Genomic DNA, 17,007 nt, shown 5'->3' on the forward strand with positions numbered 1-17,007 from the left:
ATGCGGGGTTCAATCCCAGGAATCTGGGATCATGACCTGGGCCAAAAGCAGAGGCTTTAACCCACAACCCACCGAGCCACCTAGGCGCCCTTAGCAATACTTTAGTTTGAGAACCCGTTATGAACATCAACTGCCACGATGTAGACATTCAGAAGGGATCGTAAACAGAGTTTACTAGGAGAAAGACCATCTTTGTCGTTAAATTTTGCTTGTGGTTCTTCTGTCTTCCCGAGTGGGATTGCCCGGGGCCCATGAACCTCATCTGATGCGCCCCGCGAGGGCTCCGGGAAACTGAGGTCCCAGAGCCACATCTCTTGTCTCCAAGCCCAGCGCGCGCCCCGCTCCAACGCAGCGGCCTCCGCCAACACACATGCTCCGAGCGCCCTGACGTCGCCCGGCTGTGGCTGGGTCCCGGGGAGCCGAAGACACCCGGGAAGACGCAGGTGCGGTGGGCCTCGGAGGCCCAGCCCGGCCAGGCTCTAACTCCCACACGGCGCGGGCAGCGGGTCCCCGGTGCAGCCACTGGGCGGGGCGCGGAGGGCCCGCGCCCGGCCCCGCGGCGCCTCGGGAGCGCCCCGCGCCGCGCCCGCCGCCGGCCTCCCGCCAGAGGCGTCGCTGTGCCCTGGCGCGGGCCGGGAGCCGCGTTCCGCGGGGAGCGGCGCTCGCGCCGAGCAGGGGTTTCAGTTTCTGGCGCGAACTTCCGCCGTTCCGAAGTTGCTCGGCGAATTGGCGCGATGTCGGGGGACAGCAGCGGCCGCCGGTCCGAGGGCCGGGGCCGGGGCCGCGACCCGCACCGGGATCGCCCCCGCTCCCGCTCGCGGTCCCCGCTGTCGCCCGTGTCCCGCCGCGGCGCCGCGCCGGAGCGCAGGGAGGCCCCGGAGCGCCCGAGCCTGGAGGAGACGGAGCCGTCGGATTCCGGGGACGAGATGGTGGACCCCGCGAGCCTGGAGGCGGAGACCGACCACGGCCTGTGCCGCCAGATCCGCCATCAGTACCGGGCGCTCATCAACTCGGTCCAACGTAAGGCGGGGCGCGCGCGGGGGCAGGTGGCGGACGCAGGCCCGCGCCGCCCGGCTGGGCTACGGCGCCCGGGCCGACCCCGCGCCTCCCGGCAGGGCCTCCATTGGCTGGCGAGGACGCCCAGCGCCGTCGCGTGGAGCGAGTGCGCGACCTTGGCGGGGGCGCGCGGGCCCCGAGGGGGCAGGACGGCGCCGCGGGAGCCGGGACGGCCGGGAAGGGGCGGAGGCGGCGAGACGCGGGGGCCCTGGGCGTCTTTTCGGGCTGTCGGCGGGTCCGGAGCGCGGCCGCCCTTCCCCGGGGGGAGTTGTCAGAAATGCCAGTCCTCGGGCCGCACCCCGGACCCCCACTCCGAAACTCGGGGTGGCCCGCCCATCGGCCAGGTGACCCTCTAGGGGCTTCTGTGGCTTGTGAAGTTTGGGAACTACCCTTAGGAGCGCTCCTCGGAGGCTGCAGACGCTGTGGAGCCCCTTGGGTGAAGGTTCAAGGCAGCCCGGCCCCTTTTTGAAGTTCATGCTCCTTAAAGGGACGGTCACCTTTCTCTTTCCGAGCCACTTGGGTTAAAAAGATGGAGCTGTGTGAAGGAAGCCCCCCTCTCCCCGGGGAGCGGGGGGCCGGGCTTGGCTGTACTCCAGATCGGTGATCCGTGATCGCTTTGTCAAGGACTTGTTCCTGCCTCAGGAGCACATTTCCCAAACCTTGTACTTTTTTACATAGAAAACCGGGAGGATATACTGAATGCCAGCGACAAATTAACAGAGGTCCTTGAAGAGGCCAACACTCTGTTTAATGGAGGTAATTCGTTATTTTACGTATGGGAACTTTTTATTACAAGTTTTAGAATAATTTTGATTAGTTTTATAGAAGAGCCAAATTACTGACCTCAGGCAGTCCCCACCTAATATAGTAGTGCTTTACTGGTGCTGGAAGCTTTTTCCTTGTAGAGGTAATACTGCTTTTACTGCACTTAGGCACCCCCTCAGGCCCCCTGAAGGCTTTATGAGAAATTGTGGGGGTGCAGCCAGCAGCCTGTTTCTGAAAGCCCCCCTGCGCCCCGGTGGTCTTATTCTTTGATCAGGGTTGAGAACTTCACATGTACTGTTGTTTTATCTGTCTGTGGTCTTGACTGCTATATCCCCAGGATGCACTTGGTGATTAGAACATGATTGGTCATGTTCTTTGAGGACCAGAAGCTTTACGTCTGGTCCTGTCCTGGTATGACTAATGGCTCACCTGTTGACAGCCCTTAACGTTTTTCTGTCTGTCTGTTCTCAAATGAGTCTTTTTCTAGCTCTGCTCACAGCCTGCTCACCATCCCCCAGGTGGGTCTCCTACATTTGCTGAATCTCATTTGAATCCTTCCAGAACGGGGCATTTCCCGTCCGCCTGGTTAAGTCCCTCCTCCACTGTCCTTAGCTCTGTCTTCTCTTCACTCCTGGACTCCCAGTCCATGTCCTCAAGGTTCCTCTGGACTCGTTCATGGCCTTGCTGTTTTACTGTGGGTCTTAATCTTGAGCCACACATCGCCTTGCCCTTGGCTGATTCTGCCCTGTGGACTGGGTCACTCTGTAAGGCAAAGTTATTCACTCAGCTGGGCTTTGGGAGTCGCTCAGCAGAGAATTCTAGATCCTTGGCATTCATGGTTTTAACTCAGTGGAGGCCTCAAAGCCATCTGTGACAGAGAAGTCTGTGCTCTTCTCTCCAGCCGTGCTGGGAGGCGGGTGGCCGAGGCCCCCAGGGGCAGCCCAGGAATGAGCCTCCAGCGGTGGCCTCTGCTGCCCTCTCTCAAGCGTGGTCACTTCCGTTGCCTCGCTCCCGAAACAAAATGGGAGAAAAATGATGTATACAAACAAAACCCAGAGTCAGCCAGTTCAGCGGCCTGAAGCAGGTTCAGGAAGTGGGGGATCCAAGTGAGGAGGCCTTTAGGAGTGAGCCAGGCACGGGTGTTTCTGGGATTGAGAGTTGCTCCGTTCCCCTCTTCTTGGCTCCCTTTCCAGATTGCCCTTAGGGTGTTCCCACAGCGCTTCCTCCCTCCCGGGGCCCATGAGGCCTGCTCTCAACTCCACAGGCCTCCACCGCCCCCTCCCCTCCTTCCTCCTCAGTTTCCTTGCCTCCCGACTCCTTGTCTCCTTCTGTTTAAATCTTTTGCTCTATATAGCTTATCTTGAGTCCTGGGTCCTCTGTCAAACGTTTTCGGGTCACCCATCCTCACAGTCGCTGTCCTACTGTAGACCATTGACCTGGTGGCCTGTGCTGCCTCGCGGGGCGGGGGTCCTAGGCTTCCTGCCCAAGCCCGCTCTGTTCCTTCAGTGAGCCTCCTCCACAATTTCCTCCTGCCCCTCAACAACTCACCCTGCCTCACACGGAGCAGGCCTCCTTTTTGACTTAGTTCCCCACAGGTGGGAATCGTGGCAGAGATGGGCTTGCTGGGGTCAGAGGAAAGAGCCGGTGCGGGAGAGGAGAGGGGCTTTGTGGAACCGGAGCTGTCAAGTTCATAGGAGCAGGACCCCGGAGGGAGAGTGGCTTTTAGGAGGACTGGGCAGCTGGGACTCCGGATTTTGGTGGGTTGGGTCGAGGAGGCAGGTTTTCAAGGGAGATGGGTATGTTCGAGAATTTTTTTTTCTTTTGTCCAGTAGGAAATGTCAAGTGAAGTAGGTGGAAATTTTGGGAAAATCCCTGAGTAACGGGTATGTAGTAATGTGTATTTTCCTTCTTTTCTGAATAGTGTCCCGAGCAAGAGAAGCCGTGCTGGATGCCCAGTTTCTTGTTTTGGCTTCAGATTTGGGCAAAGAGAAAGCAAAGCAACTGCGTTCTGATCTGAACTCATTTGATATGTTAAGATATGTCGAAACTCTAGTAAGTTCAAAGCTACAGAATCTTAAAAAAAAAATACTTCCCATGTCACATAGTGTATAATTATCTGCTCTGCTTATCTGCTCTGTATGCAAATGCATTTCACTTCCTTTTTCCTTTTTGGGGGGAACCGGGGGCGGGCGGGGGGGGGGGTATGTCTCAGATTCCTCCGAGCAGATCTCACCAAGTTAAATGATGAGGATGACAGTGAGGTTGATGGGAGAGCCCTGTGGAGGAATTTAGGGTGGCAGCTTAGAGGTTTAAAAATCTGTTAGCATTCTAAGACTCTGGGTGCTCCCTTTATTTAGAAATGACCATTTTTTCATTCTCAGTGACCCTGGACCTTTGTCCTGGGCTGGGCAAAACCTACACTGCAGGTGGGCAGAGCTCAGCTGGAGAGGAGTTAGGCCTGGTAGGGCATGATTTCATCGGTCCTTGACAATATCTTGGAACCCTATGAATATACTTGGGGTTTTGCTTTTTTGTGGATCTTTTGTTGTTTATTCACCTTTATTTGAAAGGTTGTTAGCTAAAGTGTTTACACTTTTCCTTGGTGGATTTACCAAAAAAGGACAGTGAGGCTGACCTTGCATTTTACTATGATGTGGTTGTTTTTTTTGTTTTTGTTTTCTGTTTTCTGTTTTTTGGGTCCACTCTGAGCTAACCTCTGTCCCAGCATTTCTGACTGCATGTTTATTAAATGGTTATTAAAATAATCTGGTACCAGGAGACTGGCCCAGGTAAATTAATTCTTTTGTAAAGGCAGGAGGCAGATGAATTTTCTGTTGTTTTTAAAACCTTAAATGGTTTAACATTACCAAAATTTAAAACTTAAAAATTTTCTTTTAACTTTTTTATTGTGAGGTATAATGCATTTGGAAAATACACACTCGTGTGTAGCTGAATGAATAAAGTGACCATGTGCTGGCTTATCTTTTTTAAACTTGCTGAGATTTATCTAGGTGAGCTGTGTACCGTAACAAATCAAAGTAAATTCTGGAAGTCTTAAGGCATTCAGTGTAAAACCCTAAATTACAGCTCTGTAATCTCTGGGTCAGGAGGGCCCTTCCCAGTACACGTATAGGTACTATAAAGAAAAGATGGGTAGATTTGACCAGGCAGAAATGAATCGGGATGATGGTGTGGGCATGGATGGTGGTTGGGGACGGAGGCTCGCTGACCTTACATCTCTGATCAGGCTCTCGAAGCCTCTCTTCAGAGTTTGATTGCTTTTAATAGGGGCAAGCTTCCTGAGGGCTTTGTGATTATTGTTTATGTTTGATATTACTGTTTTAATTTGATAACTTATAGTTATTTTATGATTTCAAAATGTAATACTTTGATTTTCTGTGACATAGTGTGGGATAAGAGAATTATTAGACTTCTAGCAACTCTTCCCAGGAAGGCAGTTGTAAGATGAGCGATTCTCTGACTCTAGGGCACTGCTGTCTGGATATACCGAGACACAAGCTGAGTAGAGGTCTCTAGGAGGTTGGCTAAAAACGAAAAATCCCGAGAGCTGGCTAAACTTGCCTGTTCTGTCTTGGAGCCTTTGACTAGGGATGTGATTTCAGATTTGTATGTTGGTACAATTTTCCTAATACTTTGATGGGCTAAGGATTCATTCATTCTAATATTTCTACCTTTGAAAGTTGGAATTTATATAAAATTATTTGTATAATAAGAAATGTAGCCAACATGTTAGAACGCTGAGTAGGCTCTTTGCATCTGGCCTCTTAAAGTTTAGCGATAGAGATTATTGGATGTGGTGAATGATTGCCTGTGGCTTAACTGGGGTTTTTTGTTTCCCTTCATTTTTGTAGCTGACACATATGGGTGTAAATCCGCTAGAAGCTGAAGAACTCATCCGTGATGAAGATAGTTCTGATTTTGAATTCATAGTCTATGACTCCTGGAAAATATCAGGCAAAACAGCAGAAAACACCTTTAATAAAACCCATACATTCCACTTTCTGTAAGATTATTTTAAAAATCTGACAGACCAGCCATTTGTAAACCTTAAGCTTTTTTATTGTAGGAATGAGAACTATCTGGTAGGGTGAAGGTGATGATCAGGTTGCCATTTTTTGGAGATTTTTCTAAACTTTGATTGAAAAGCCCATAAAATTTTGATGTGGACGGAACCTCATCCTTCTGAATTTGGGCAGGAAAGGCTGTGGGCCAGAACCTCTTACCACAGGGCTCTGCTGGCTCCTTTGTTTTCTGGTGTGTGAGGCTTTGGGTCTGGGGCATAATGTGTGACTCTGTTTTGTCGTCTTTAATATTACCCTGTAGGCAGATGATACCTCATATGGAGCGTCTCAAGATTTTACTGAGGTCTGTAAAGTGCCATTCATTGTAATTGCCTGTTGGATGGTCGCTGACTTACTTGTACTTGAAGCCTGCTTTAGTCACTCACACCAGCCGCCCCGCTCAGTTTTTTGGATACAACTCTATACTTCTTCATGATCAACTTGGCTTCTGTCTTAATTTCCTAGTTCAGCCCTTCTGGAGAAACAAGGACTAGCCCTTACTGGTTCTCTCTTGTGAAGCCACCTTCAAAGGCAGTGGTTGTGTCCCCCAGCAGATACTTTCTCTGGGGCAGTCACCCAGTTGTTTCTTCCTTAAGTGCTCTAGCTCCTGGCATCTGTCTATTCCAGTTCACCCTCCCAAAGCTCCGGAGGGCGGGAGTAGCTCAGTGAGACGGCTTCGGAGATGCACAGGTGTGGGACCAAGCATCTGTCGGCTAACCCCGGGGCCCAGAACCACTGCATACCTGACAGCGTAAAGCTCAGACTTACACATTACAGGATGAGGTCCAAGTCTGTTCTCTGCTGTTGAGTTCAAGGCTCTGTCCTAAATCCCAGGCTCTAAATGCAGCCTTGGGTACTGTGCCTTAAACTTTCCTCATCTTGCACAGCTTGCGTCCACAGCCAATCACTCACAGCGTTGTGCCCTAGCACTTGCTCTTATTTTGGCCTGCAGTGTCTTCCCCCGTCTTTTCCATCTGGAAGGGTTTGCCTATCTCCCAGGCTCTAACTTGGAAGCTTCCAGTAACTTCTCCAGACAGAGGCATCATTGTAACATCAGAGAGCCAGCCTGATCCCTCCCATGTCTGGAAAGATCTCTGCCCCCATGCTCTCGGAGCACTTGCATATCACCCTAGCACAGCACTGTAGGATCTAGTGTATTATGTTGAGATGGACGTGTGTGTATGTGGATTTGGATCTGTCCATCTACACTGCATGCTTTGAGCTGCTCAGGGGCAGGGACCATACGGGTTTATGCTCACAGGGCCTTGGTCTCTGCGTGGTACATGTACAGACTGAAGTCTGCAGTAGGGTTTCTTTTTTTTTTTTTTTTAAGAGAGTCCAAAGTAAGAAAGAACCCCATAGCTTGTTCCCCCTTTTGTTCCCCTTCCCCATGCTTTCGGTCTTCCCACGGATCTGAAGTTGGCTTTGCCAAAGAGGCAGTGGGGTAGCTGGGAAGACCACAGGCATATTTCTTGGTTTACTGTTGAGAGCAAAATAGGAAGGCATTCAGGGGGCATCTGTGGTTCAGTAAAGCTTCTAGGAGTCCTTTGAGACACACAAAGGGAACAGAGAGGATGTCACAAAAAGTCACAAGAGTTTTGGTCCATGTCAGTTCGAGTATCACTGGAGCCAGGTCTGAATTCGACCATTCCGTGGGAACAGCTTCCGGTTAGTGCAATCAGTTCGTTTAAAAACAAACAAAAAAAGACATGAAAGCATATTTCTCATTAGGTTGGGTTCAATACAAGGAGAGTTCCCTGTGCCAAAGCCACGAAGTGATCGTCCAAGAAAAGGTCCCAGGACAGAAGAGAAGAAGACAATGCCTGACCAGGTTTGTTCTTTAAAAACACCTCAGGTTACATTAATATAATGTTCAGGCAATCTGGCCATCTTCCCAAGCTGTAGAGTCTAGAGTCAGGTTTGGTTCTTAAATAATTACTTAAATAATTTTAGTGTTTAAACATTTTATTGGATTAACCCCTTGTCTTAGTTTTAATCCACGTCTGTAGTCCCAAACCAGGGCTTCTTAACCTCCGCACCATCGACACTGGGGGCTGGGTCCTTCTCTGTTGTGAGAGGCTGTCCTGTGTGCTGTAGGACGCCCTGTAACAACCTTGGCTTCTCTCCATTAGGCACCCATTAGGTGCCAGTAGCCTCTGTCCCCCCAACCCCACAGTTATGACAACCAAAAACATTTCCAGATACTGGCACATGTCCCCAGGAAGCAAAATCACTCTCCATTGAGAACCACTGTTCTTTTTTTTTTTTTTTTTTTTAAGATTTTATTTATTTATTTGACAGAGAGAAATCACAAGTAGTCGGAGAGGCAGGCAGAGAGGGAAGCAGGCTCCCTGCTGAGCAGAGAGCCCGATGCGGGACTCGATCCCAGGACCCCGAGATCATGACCTGAGCCGAAGGCAGCGGCTCAACCCACTGAGCCACCCAGGCGCCCCGAGAACCACTGTTCTTAACTGCACTTTGTATATTTTGCTATTTGTGTCCAACCTGAAAATGGTTGATTTGGTAATGTTATTGCTCTATTAAAAAGTTAATATGAAAATGTTGCTGAAACTAGAAAACCTTTTTTTTTAACTGTAAATTTTTTTTTTTTTAAGATTTTATTTATTTACTTGATGGAGATCACAAGTAGGCAGAGAGGCATGTAGAGGGTAGGGGGGATTAAGCTCCCTGCTGAGTGGAGATCCCAATGTGGGGCTCGATCCCAGCACCCCGAGATCATGACCTGAGCCAAAGGCAGAGGCTTAACCCACTGAGGCACCCAGGTGTCCCTTAAATGTAAATTTTAAGACAAGGATAAAAGCTGCTAGCAACCCCCCAATACAAGACAGCTAGAGGAGTTCGGATATGTCAGGAGTAGAAAACGTGAATGGGCAGGCAAGTAGGTCAGTCTGCTTGGTAACAACTTTGTATTTTCAGTTAAATGAAATGGAAGAGTCTCATCAAGAAGCAACAGAAAAAGAAGTGGAAAGAATTTTGGGATTGCTGCAAACATATTTTCGAGAAGATCGTAAGTGTGATACCAAGTTCAAAGTAGAGCAATTTGTATTTATCAGTTAGACACGTATCACTTGCATTGAGAAGTTTTGTTTTTGTTTTGTTTTTTAAGTATTTTCAGTTATAGTAATGTTTGAGTCATTTTGATTCTCTTTTTGGCATGTATGTTTAATGAAGCTTCTTTCCTTTAGCAATCCCGTGAGAGAGTGTTGGCAAAGTAACTTTGCATTTTTGCTTTTAAAAGATGTATTTTTTTCTGTTACAAAATAAAAGGTGCCGTAGAAGGGGGGAAAGTTGAGTACCCATTCCCTCGCTCCCCAGAGGCGGCCGCCTGTACGATGTGCTTGTCTGCTTTCAGACCTTCAGTCACATAACCAGGCACATAAGTAAATTGGGGATTTTTGTTGTTTTTTTTTTAGCTTTTTGCAAAGCTAATCATAACATACACATTCTCCTGCAACAGTTTTCCATGTGGACGTTCGGCTACATCCGTACGTGCAGATCACACTTTTTAGTGATTCCCGTCGTATGGCTCTATCCTCCATCAGTGGGTGGACGACTAGGTTCTTTTTAGCATTTTATTCTTGGGAAACCCACTGCAGTGAGAAATCATGGTACACAACTTTGTGCACAAAGCTGATACTTCTGTAGGACAGGGTTTGGGAGGAGGGTTGTCAGGTCAGTGGGTGTCCATATTTTTAATAGATAAGTCACATTGCCTCCCCAGAAGGGCTGCATTGGTTTCACTCCCACGACAGGTCGAGCGCCCATTTCCTTCCTCTGCTAACATAAGAGAATATTGGTCTTACTGATCGGCAAAAATTCTCTTTCCTATTTTAAAGAATCTTTTTTTCCTCTTTTGTCTGTAGCTGATACACCTATGTCCTTCTTTGACTTTGTGGTTGATCCACATTCTTTCCCCCGGACAGTGGAAAACATCTTTCATGTTTCCTTCATTATAAGGGTAAGATTTAAGATTGTTTCTCTTTTTTCTTTTATAGCTTTTAAAATGGTAAATGATAGGGGTGCCTCAGTGGCTGTGTCACTTAAGCATCTCTTGATTTCGGCTCAGGTAATAATCTCAGGGTCGTGAGATCGAGCCCTGTGTCCAGTTCTGCACTGGGCATGGAGCCTGCTTAAGATTCTCTCTACTCTACCCCTCTCTTGCTCGCTCTGTTTCACTCTTTCAAAAAAGAGGGCTAAATAATAAAAGCTGTGGATGGGAGCTTTCAAAGGTATTCGTACTGACCAGTATGTATGGTAGACCCGTAGCAGCAGAGCATTGGCACACAGACAGAAGAAACGAGCTGAAATGCCTGTGGGCACCCAGCTGACTCAGTTGGTGGAATGTGTGACTCTTAATCTCAGGGCTGTGAGATTGGGTGAAGAGCCCCACGTTGGGTGAAGAGATTACTAAACATAATAAACTTAAAAAAATTGTATGCTTTTATATTTTGGGATTTATTTACAGAATGAATTGACAGAATTTGAATATGGAGCTAGAGATTATATAACAGTATGGTATAAGTGTGGGATTTCCCAAATTTGATAGTTGTCCTGTAAGAAAATATCTTAGTATCTTGTGGATACTTTGGGAAGTATCCACAAAGTATTAAGGAAAGGGAGCAGGTTGTCTATCACTTACTCTCTCATGAAAATTCCTGACATGTATGTAGAGAAGGGGAAATAGTTATGGCAGAACTTGAACAGGGGGTGAAGCTGAGGAAAATATATGGGAGGTCTTTACAGTAGCCTTGTAGCTCTTTCAGTTTGAAATTATTCAAAATTAAGGGTTCCAAAAAAAAAAAGAAAAGAAAACCCCTACTCAGAAATATACTATGGAAATTTGCTTTCGACTCTTTAGTCTACCAGCAGGTTGTACTCCCACTCATGGAACATGAATTTGATTTTAACCTCAGTCAAAAATCTTTTATCAGGGGCGCCTGGGTGGCTCAGTGGGTTAAGCCGCTGCCTTCGGCTTGGGTCATGATCTCAGGGTCCTGGGATCGAGTCCCGCATCGGGCTCTCTGCTCAGCAGGGAGCCTGCTTCCTTCTCTCTCTCTCTGCCTGCCTCTCAGTGTACTTGTGATTTCTCTCTGTCAAATAAATAAATAAAATCTTTAAAAAAAAAAAAAAATCTTTTATCGACTGGGACGCCTGGGTGGCTCAGTTGGTTAAGCAGCTGCCTTCGGCTCAGGTCATGATCCCAGCGTCCTGGGATCGAGTCCCACATTGGGCTCCTTGCTCGGCAGGGAGCCTGCTTCTCCCTCTGCCTCTGCCTGCCTCTTTGTCTGCCTGTGCTCGCTCGTTCTCTCTCCCTCTGTCTCTGGCAAATAAATAAAATCTTTAAAAAAAAAAAAAAAATCTTTTATCGACCAAAGTTTTTTTTCCCAGAAATGATAACAAAGGCGTATTTTGTCAGTGGTAAATGAGTTATGCATAATAAGATGCCGAGTGTCCAAAAATAGTCATGAATCCTGTTTAAGAGCCACGTTTTAAGAGCCAAGGCAGTTCCGGTCTTATTTAGGAGATCCTTAGGATGGATGCTATTGAGGAACCTGAGAGGGGACCCCATGTAAAGTCTCATCCACGTAATCTCTTGTGGTACATTCTGATTGTCTGGGATACGGCGTTTCCTTTTTTCTTTTTAGTTTAGTTTTTTGTTGAGAGAAAAGTGGGCAGCAGTGGGGGGTGGAGAGAATCTCCAGCAGTCTCCCTGCTGAGCCTGGAGCCCAATGTGGGGCTCAGTCTCATGACCCTGAGATCATGACCTGAGCTGAAAGTAAGTCGGAGGCTTAACCGACCGCCTTACCCCGGTGCCCTCTAGGGTATGGAGTTTTCTAATTGATGTTTTTTAATCCAATGGTAATAGGTTTTGGATCTAATTTTTTAAATCGGCTTTTGACTCTACATCTAAAATTATGTTTGTGTTTTAGGATGGTTTTGCAAGAATAAAGCTTGACCAAGACCGACTGCCAATAATAGGTTAGTGATAGTATGTTAAATTAGTTTTAGAGAAAATGTGTTATTCAAGTTCATGAAATGCAGTTTTCTGAACGGAACCGAGTTTACATTCTAGGTAACTTTCACAAGGCTGTGTCTTGCTCAACTAACTAATCTGCAGACGTGGTCATCGGTTCAAATCAGGGGGTTCATCTGTATCATTGACTCCACGGCCATAAAGATGAACAAGAAAGTCCCTCCCATTCTAATTGAGAATTTCTGTAATCGTAGTTACTCTTGTACTTTCTTGTCTTCTGTTTTCCCCTGATGCCGCCTCCTTCTACTTGAGAGTCTTTCGTAGTTGAATAATTTCACTGACTCAGTGAGCCTTTTCTAAGAGTCCCCTGTAGAGAGTCAAGTTCTTTCGTAGCTCTGCTTGCTGGTTCATGAGTTCTCAGCTTCTCTTGGACTCAGTAGGGCTCAGCCCTGAGGTTGGTAGGTAGATAGGCAGAGGTCTTCAAATGATTGCCACGCAGAACTCTCCTGCGGGGAGTTATTTTTTTAATGGGAACAAATGGATTACTTGCTGCTGTAGTAACTCTTTAACACATCAGTGATGCGTGGAATCCTGAAAAGTATGTAATATTTTAAGTGTCTTTTGCATACGGGTTCATTCCTTCTCATCCTTTTCTGTTCAGAGTCCCTCTTGCGATTTGATAACCTTTGAAAACTTTGTCTTTCAAACAGAGCCTGTTAATATTAATGAAGAAAGTGAGGGAATTGACCAAAACACCCAAATTAGGAATCAAGGAATCATAGCTCTGAGTTACCGGGACTGGGAGGTAAAGCTCTGCACGTCGCCCCGCGGGGTAGTTGTGCTCCCCACACCATTTGCTGTAAACCGGTCCCCAAATGTTCTTTGTTCTCTGCCAGGAGATCGTGAAGACCTTTGAGATCTCAGAGCCGGTGATCGCTTCAGGCCAGAGCCAGCCAAGGCTAAGCGTCTGACACCAGCAAAGTAAGGTTTCCTATGTGGTATTAAATGTTAATTAGTGTTCCAGACCCTCTTCCTTTTTTTTTTTTTTTTTTTTTGCATTCTGGTGAAACTGGGATTTGCCTCCCTCTAGTGCTCTATTCTTAGAACTGTCTGCCAGTGAGAAAGGCAGCGCTGGGCCCAGTGGCTCCAAGTCCCCGTCTACAGCTTACTTCGGTTAAGTGGAATATCGAACCCTCCCATCAGCTGTGTTCAGCGTTCGATTCGATGTGCTTGTTTTATAGCTAGGAAGTAGAAAAGGAGGATTAGGACAGAATTACCTGGAAGAATGTCACTAAATGGGCATTTCTGAAATCTGATTTAGGCTGTGGAACACTTCTTCATTTTTATGAAGGAGAAGGTGCTAGAAGGAAATCTTCGTGATGATCGGGCATTTACTTGTGGGTGGAAGTCAGGAGACCTGGAAGCTCTTTGCTCCATCCCCTTGGTTTAAAATCACTGAACGCTCCACTTAATCTCACTCAGCTTCATTTTGTCAATAAATCTCTCTGTAAAATGGGAGGATTTTGAGTTAGATCATTAAGGATTTTTTGGTATCACAAATTTTCTATAATTTTGAGAGTTTAATACTTAATGTAAACTCTTAATATTTGCCTCAATTAACTGAGCTGCTTTTGTTCCAAGATAACGGAGGGAAAGTGAACAGACAGAAGGTATAAAATGTGGGTAGACCGGGGCCCTCCTCAGAGAGAAAGGACTAGTTGTTCGATCCTATCAACGTATATCAAGTTCACGTATTACAGGAGCTTCTGATTCATTTTATCACTTATAAACTGTTAACCAGCTCTTTTTCCCTCTTTTTTTAGGACTCCAATGGATAGTGAGATCCAAAAAGGAAAACAGCATGTATTGTATATATTGTATGATTAAACATTTTTAAAAGACAGATTGTTTTTAGTAAAACGTAGCTTTTGATAGTTAATGAATTTGTCAAGGTTGTCTTTGATTAAAGGAAATTCACTGCCATATTCACAAATAACTGTAGTTGCTCTTTATTTTCCCATCATGCCAGGGTCTGGCCTTTCTCCAGTCCTGTCCCACTGAAACTGTTGGCGCGGCTGTTACAGCCTGTACAGCATTATGGTTCTTTTCACGCCTCTTTAGCTATAAAATGAGCTGGTCAAGTCCACAGATCTTAGGTTGAACTATGTGAAATCGTTTTTGGAAGGAAAACACAGTCACCTATCAGCAGTTTTATAGGCTCAGCCTGTGATTTAGACACAGCAAACGCTTTCATCGTCTCCCAGACCAGGCTGGACACTTGTCCCCAGCGGCAGTCCTGTCTGCACACACACCACAGAGGAAAACCACCCTGTGGGGTGGACCATGCCCCCCCCCCCCCACCGCGCTGCCCATCTTTGCTGGCCCCTCGGGCCTGGCTTTGGTGTTTTCTCACCCCTCCCTCAGCCCCTTTCCCAGTCTCCAGCTTTCCACGTCCTCCTTCTCTGGGTCCCAGGCCTTCGTGGTGCACGGCTGTGTCCGCCACCCTCCATACCGAGCGCTTTCCCTTCAACCATGGTGATCTCTCATCATAAAACAACTGTCGTGACCTTTAGTTCCTGTCCCGTCTCTTCCTGGAACAAGAATGACTTGCGTACTCCCCTTCTGGCCATCCTGGAGCCCGGGCGGAGGAGCGCCTCCTTCCCCAGCATTCCCCAGAGGCTGTTTTCAGCCAAACTGGGGATTCCTTCCCAAATAGTTTGATCCCAGGGTTAAATGCTATGCATTTGACACTTAAAAATCCACTCCTGGAGGGGTGCCCAGGTGGCCCAGTTGGTTAAGTGTCTGACTCTTGATTTCGGTTCAGGTCACATCAGGCTCTGTGCTCAGTGTCGTCTGCTTGTCCCTCTCCGTCCCCCTGCTTGCTCGCTCATTCTCAAATAACTAAGTAAAATCTTAAAAAATTGTACTCCCGGAAAGCTATACATCCTCACGCCTGGTGCTTTCCGTGGCTCCTTTTCCCCCTCTTACCCTCGTGAGTCCTACTATATCTATGTCCTCAACATTCTCCAAAATTGGTTTGACTCCACTCTGAAAAGCTACAGGCATTTGTGGCCCCCGGCTTAGCGGCAGCACAGGGTCTGGGTTACGTATAAACTGCTCCCCAGTCTGTCCTCCCTTAATCCCTATGGAGGTACTTCGACTACTTGATTAACTCCAAAGAAACTAGGATTTCTTTTCCCTTTTCCCTTATGGCCCCTACTTAATTGGTCATGAGATTCCATCTGGTGTCCTGATTCTCTCCGTCCCGCCCAGATTTCCGCCGCAGACTCCTGTCTGGTGTCCCCCCGCTCCCTATCTGCTCTTCACGTCCCCTCCACATTTTCAAAGCCACTTGTCAGTTCTCAGTGACTCCCCACTGCCTCCAAGGCTTGAGACCCCTCAGCTTGCAGACCCATGGAGGCCTTCCATGATCCTGCCCCTTGCCTCCACCCAGGCTCAACAACCCCCACAGACTCGGGCTTTCTCTTCCATCTCCATGAGCTTCACATTCCGTGCCACTCACCCACTTAAAGCGAATAATTCATTGTTGGCTTAGTCTGTTCACAGGGCTCTGTAACCACCACATCCTGATGGAGAACATTCTTTCATACCTCAGAACATTCTGTCACCCTTCCACATCCGCCTCCTCACCCCTTAGCCCCAACGGATAACCTACCTTCTGACAGAAGTTGCCTATTCTGGAATCACACACTGGCCTAGACATTACAGTTTTTCAAGCACGCATGTTTAGTTGCTTCTTGCGCTTTCATTGGCCTGCCTTCTGCTTGCTTCAAACTCTGCTCATGTCAGAAATGTAGCAGGGGCCTGAGTGGCTCAGTTGAGCATCTGACTCTTGGTTTCAGTGCAGGTCATGAGATCGAGACCCATGTTGGGCTCCACGCTCTGTGTGGCATCTGCTTGAGATTCTCTTCTCCTTCTCTCTCTGCCCCTCCCATTTGTGCTTTTCTCTCTCAAATAAATCTTAAAAAAAGATTTAGAGTAAAACTTAAAAACTTAAAAAAAGTGATGACCTTTGACAAACCAAAGTGGCCTAGGTGTCACTTGGCATTTTGTACCTTCCTATAATTATTTGAGTTTTCTAACGATGTCCTTTTTCATTATTTTAAAAACATTGGGGCGCCTGTTGTGGCTAGTCAGTTAAGCATCTACCTTTGGCTCAGGTCATGATCCCAGGGTCCTGGGCTGGAGCCCGGGGTCGCGCTCCCTCCTCAGCAGAGTCTGCTTCTCCCTCTGCCCCTCCCCCTGCTCATGCTCTCTCACTCTCTCTTTCAAGTAAATAAATCTCAAAAAAAAAAAAAAAAAGAAAAAGTATCAATTGAAGTTCTCTGGGTAGGGAGATTAGGGGCCACTTTCTTCAAACTTCTGAATAAGAGACGCACCTGGCTGGCTCATAGGGAGAGCATGTGACACTTGGATCAAACACTTGATCTCAGGGTTGATGTTGGGGTGGTGAGTTCAAGCCCTATGTTGGGCATAAGCCTACTTAAAAAAAAAATTATAAATTTCTGAATAGGAAAAAAAAAACAAAGAATACATGTTATCATTTAAATATCAAACACACATAACATCCCCAAAGTCTTTTATTTCCTGCTGAACTCTGTGTTCTAACAGCACCTCATTCTTATCTGTTACCCTTTTTGTGCTTGTCATGTTTGCACCTGTTTCCCAGTGGAGTTCCCCCAGGGCCCAGGTGTGCCTTACTTCTGTGCTGACGGTGCCCGGTTTGGGTCCAGGCCTTCCTGTCCTAACTGCTGTGCCCAAGCACTTCTCACCCAGGGTGGGTATTCTCAGGCTGGCATTGCCCATAAGCTGCCCTAATCTGTAGTCCGTATTCTCCATCCAGTGTTTCATAGCGCAGAACTGGGAATGTGCTGCTTTGACTTTTGTTCTCTACAAGTAGATTGTAAGCTCCTTGAAGGGCTAAATCCTAGAGTCTTGGGTCTCTCTCCAGGCTAGGGTTTAGGCTTCCAACATCCTATAAAATTCTAGGTGCACTGGAGTGTACAAGACAATGTGTTAGCATAATTGCAACAGGCTTTTATTTATTTCTTTTGAAAGATTTTATGTATTTATTTGAGAGAGAGAGAG

General features: G+C 47.3%; 1 protein-coding gene across 1 annotated transcript; it reads left to right on the forward strand.

The window, feature by feature from the left end:
- Window positions 1–644: 644 nt before the first annotated feature.
- NSMCE4A (NSE4 homolog A, SMC5-SMC6 complex component) lies at window positions 645–13,891 on the forward strand. The gene is made up of 11 exons (XM_013055666.2): window positions 645–1,020; window positions 1,735–1,812; window positions 3,743–3,873; window positions 5,694–5,845; window positions 7,635–7,734; window positions 8,841–8,931; window positions 9,788–9,882; window positions 11,855–11,903; window positions 12,609–12,703; window positions 12,795–12,879; window positions 13,722–13,891. The coding sequence occupies exons 1-10, from the start codon at window positions 735–737 to the stop codon at window positions 12,867–12,869; spliced, it is 1,152 nt and encodes a 383-aa protein (XP_012911120.2). The 5' UTR covers window positions 645–734; the 3' UTR covers window positions 12,870–12,879; window positions 13,722–13,891.
- The last annotated feature ends 3,116 nt before the right edge of the window (window positions 13,892–17,007 follow it).

Source organism: Mustela putorius, unplaced genomic scaffold, assembly GCF_011764305.1.
Source record: "Mustela putorius furo isolate JIRA1106 unplaced genomic scaffold, ASM1176430v1.1 tig00003909_pilon_pilon_pilon, whole genome shotgun sequence".
Lineage (NCBI taxonomy): Eukaryota > Metazoa > Chordata > Mammalia > Carnivora > Mustelidae > Mustela > Mustela putorius.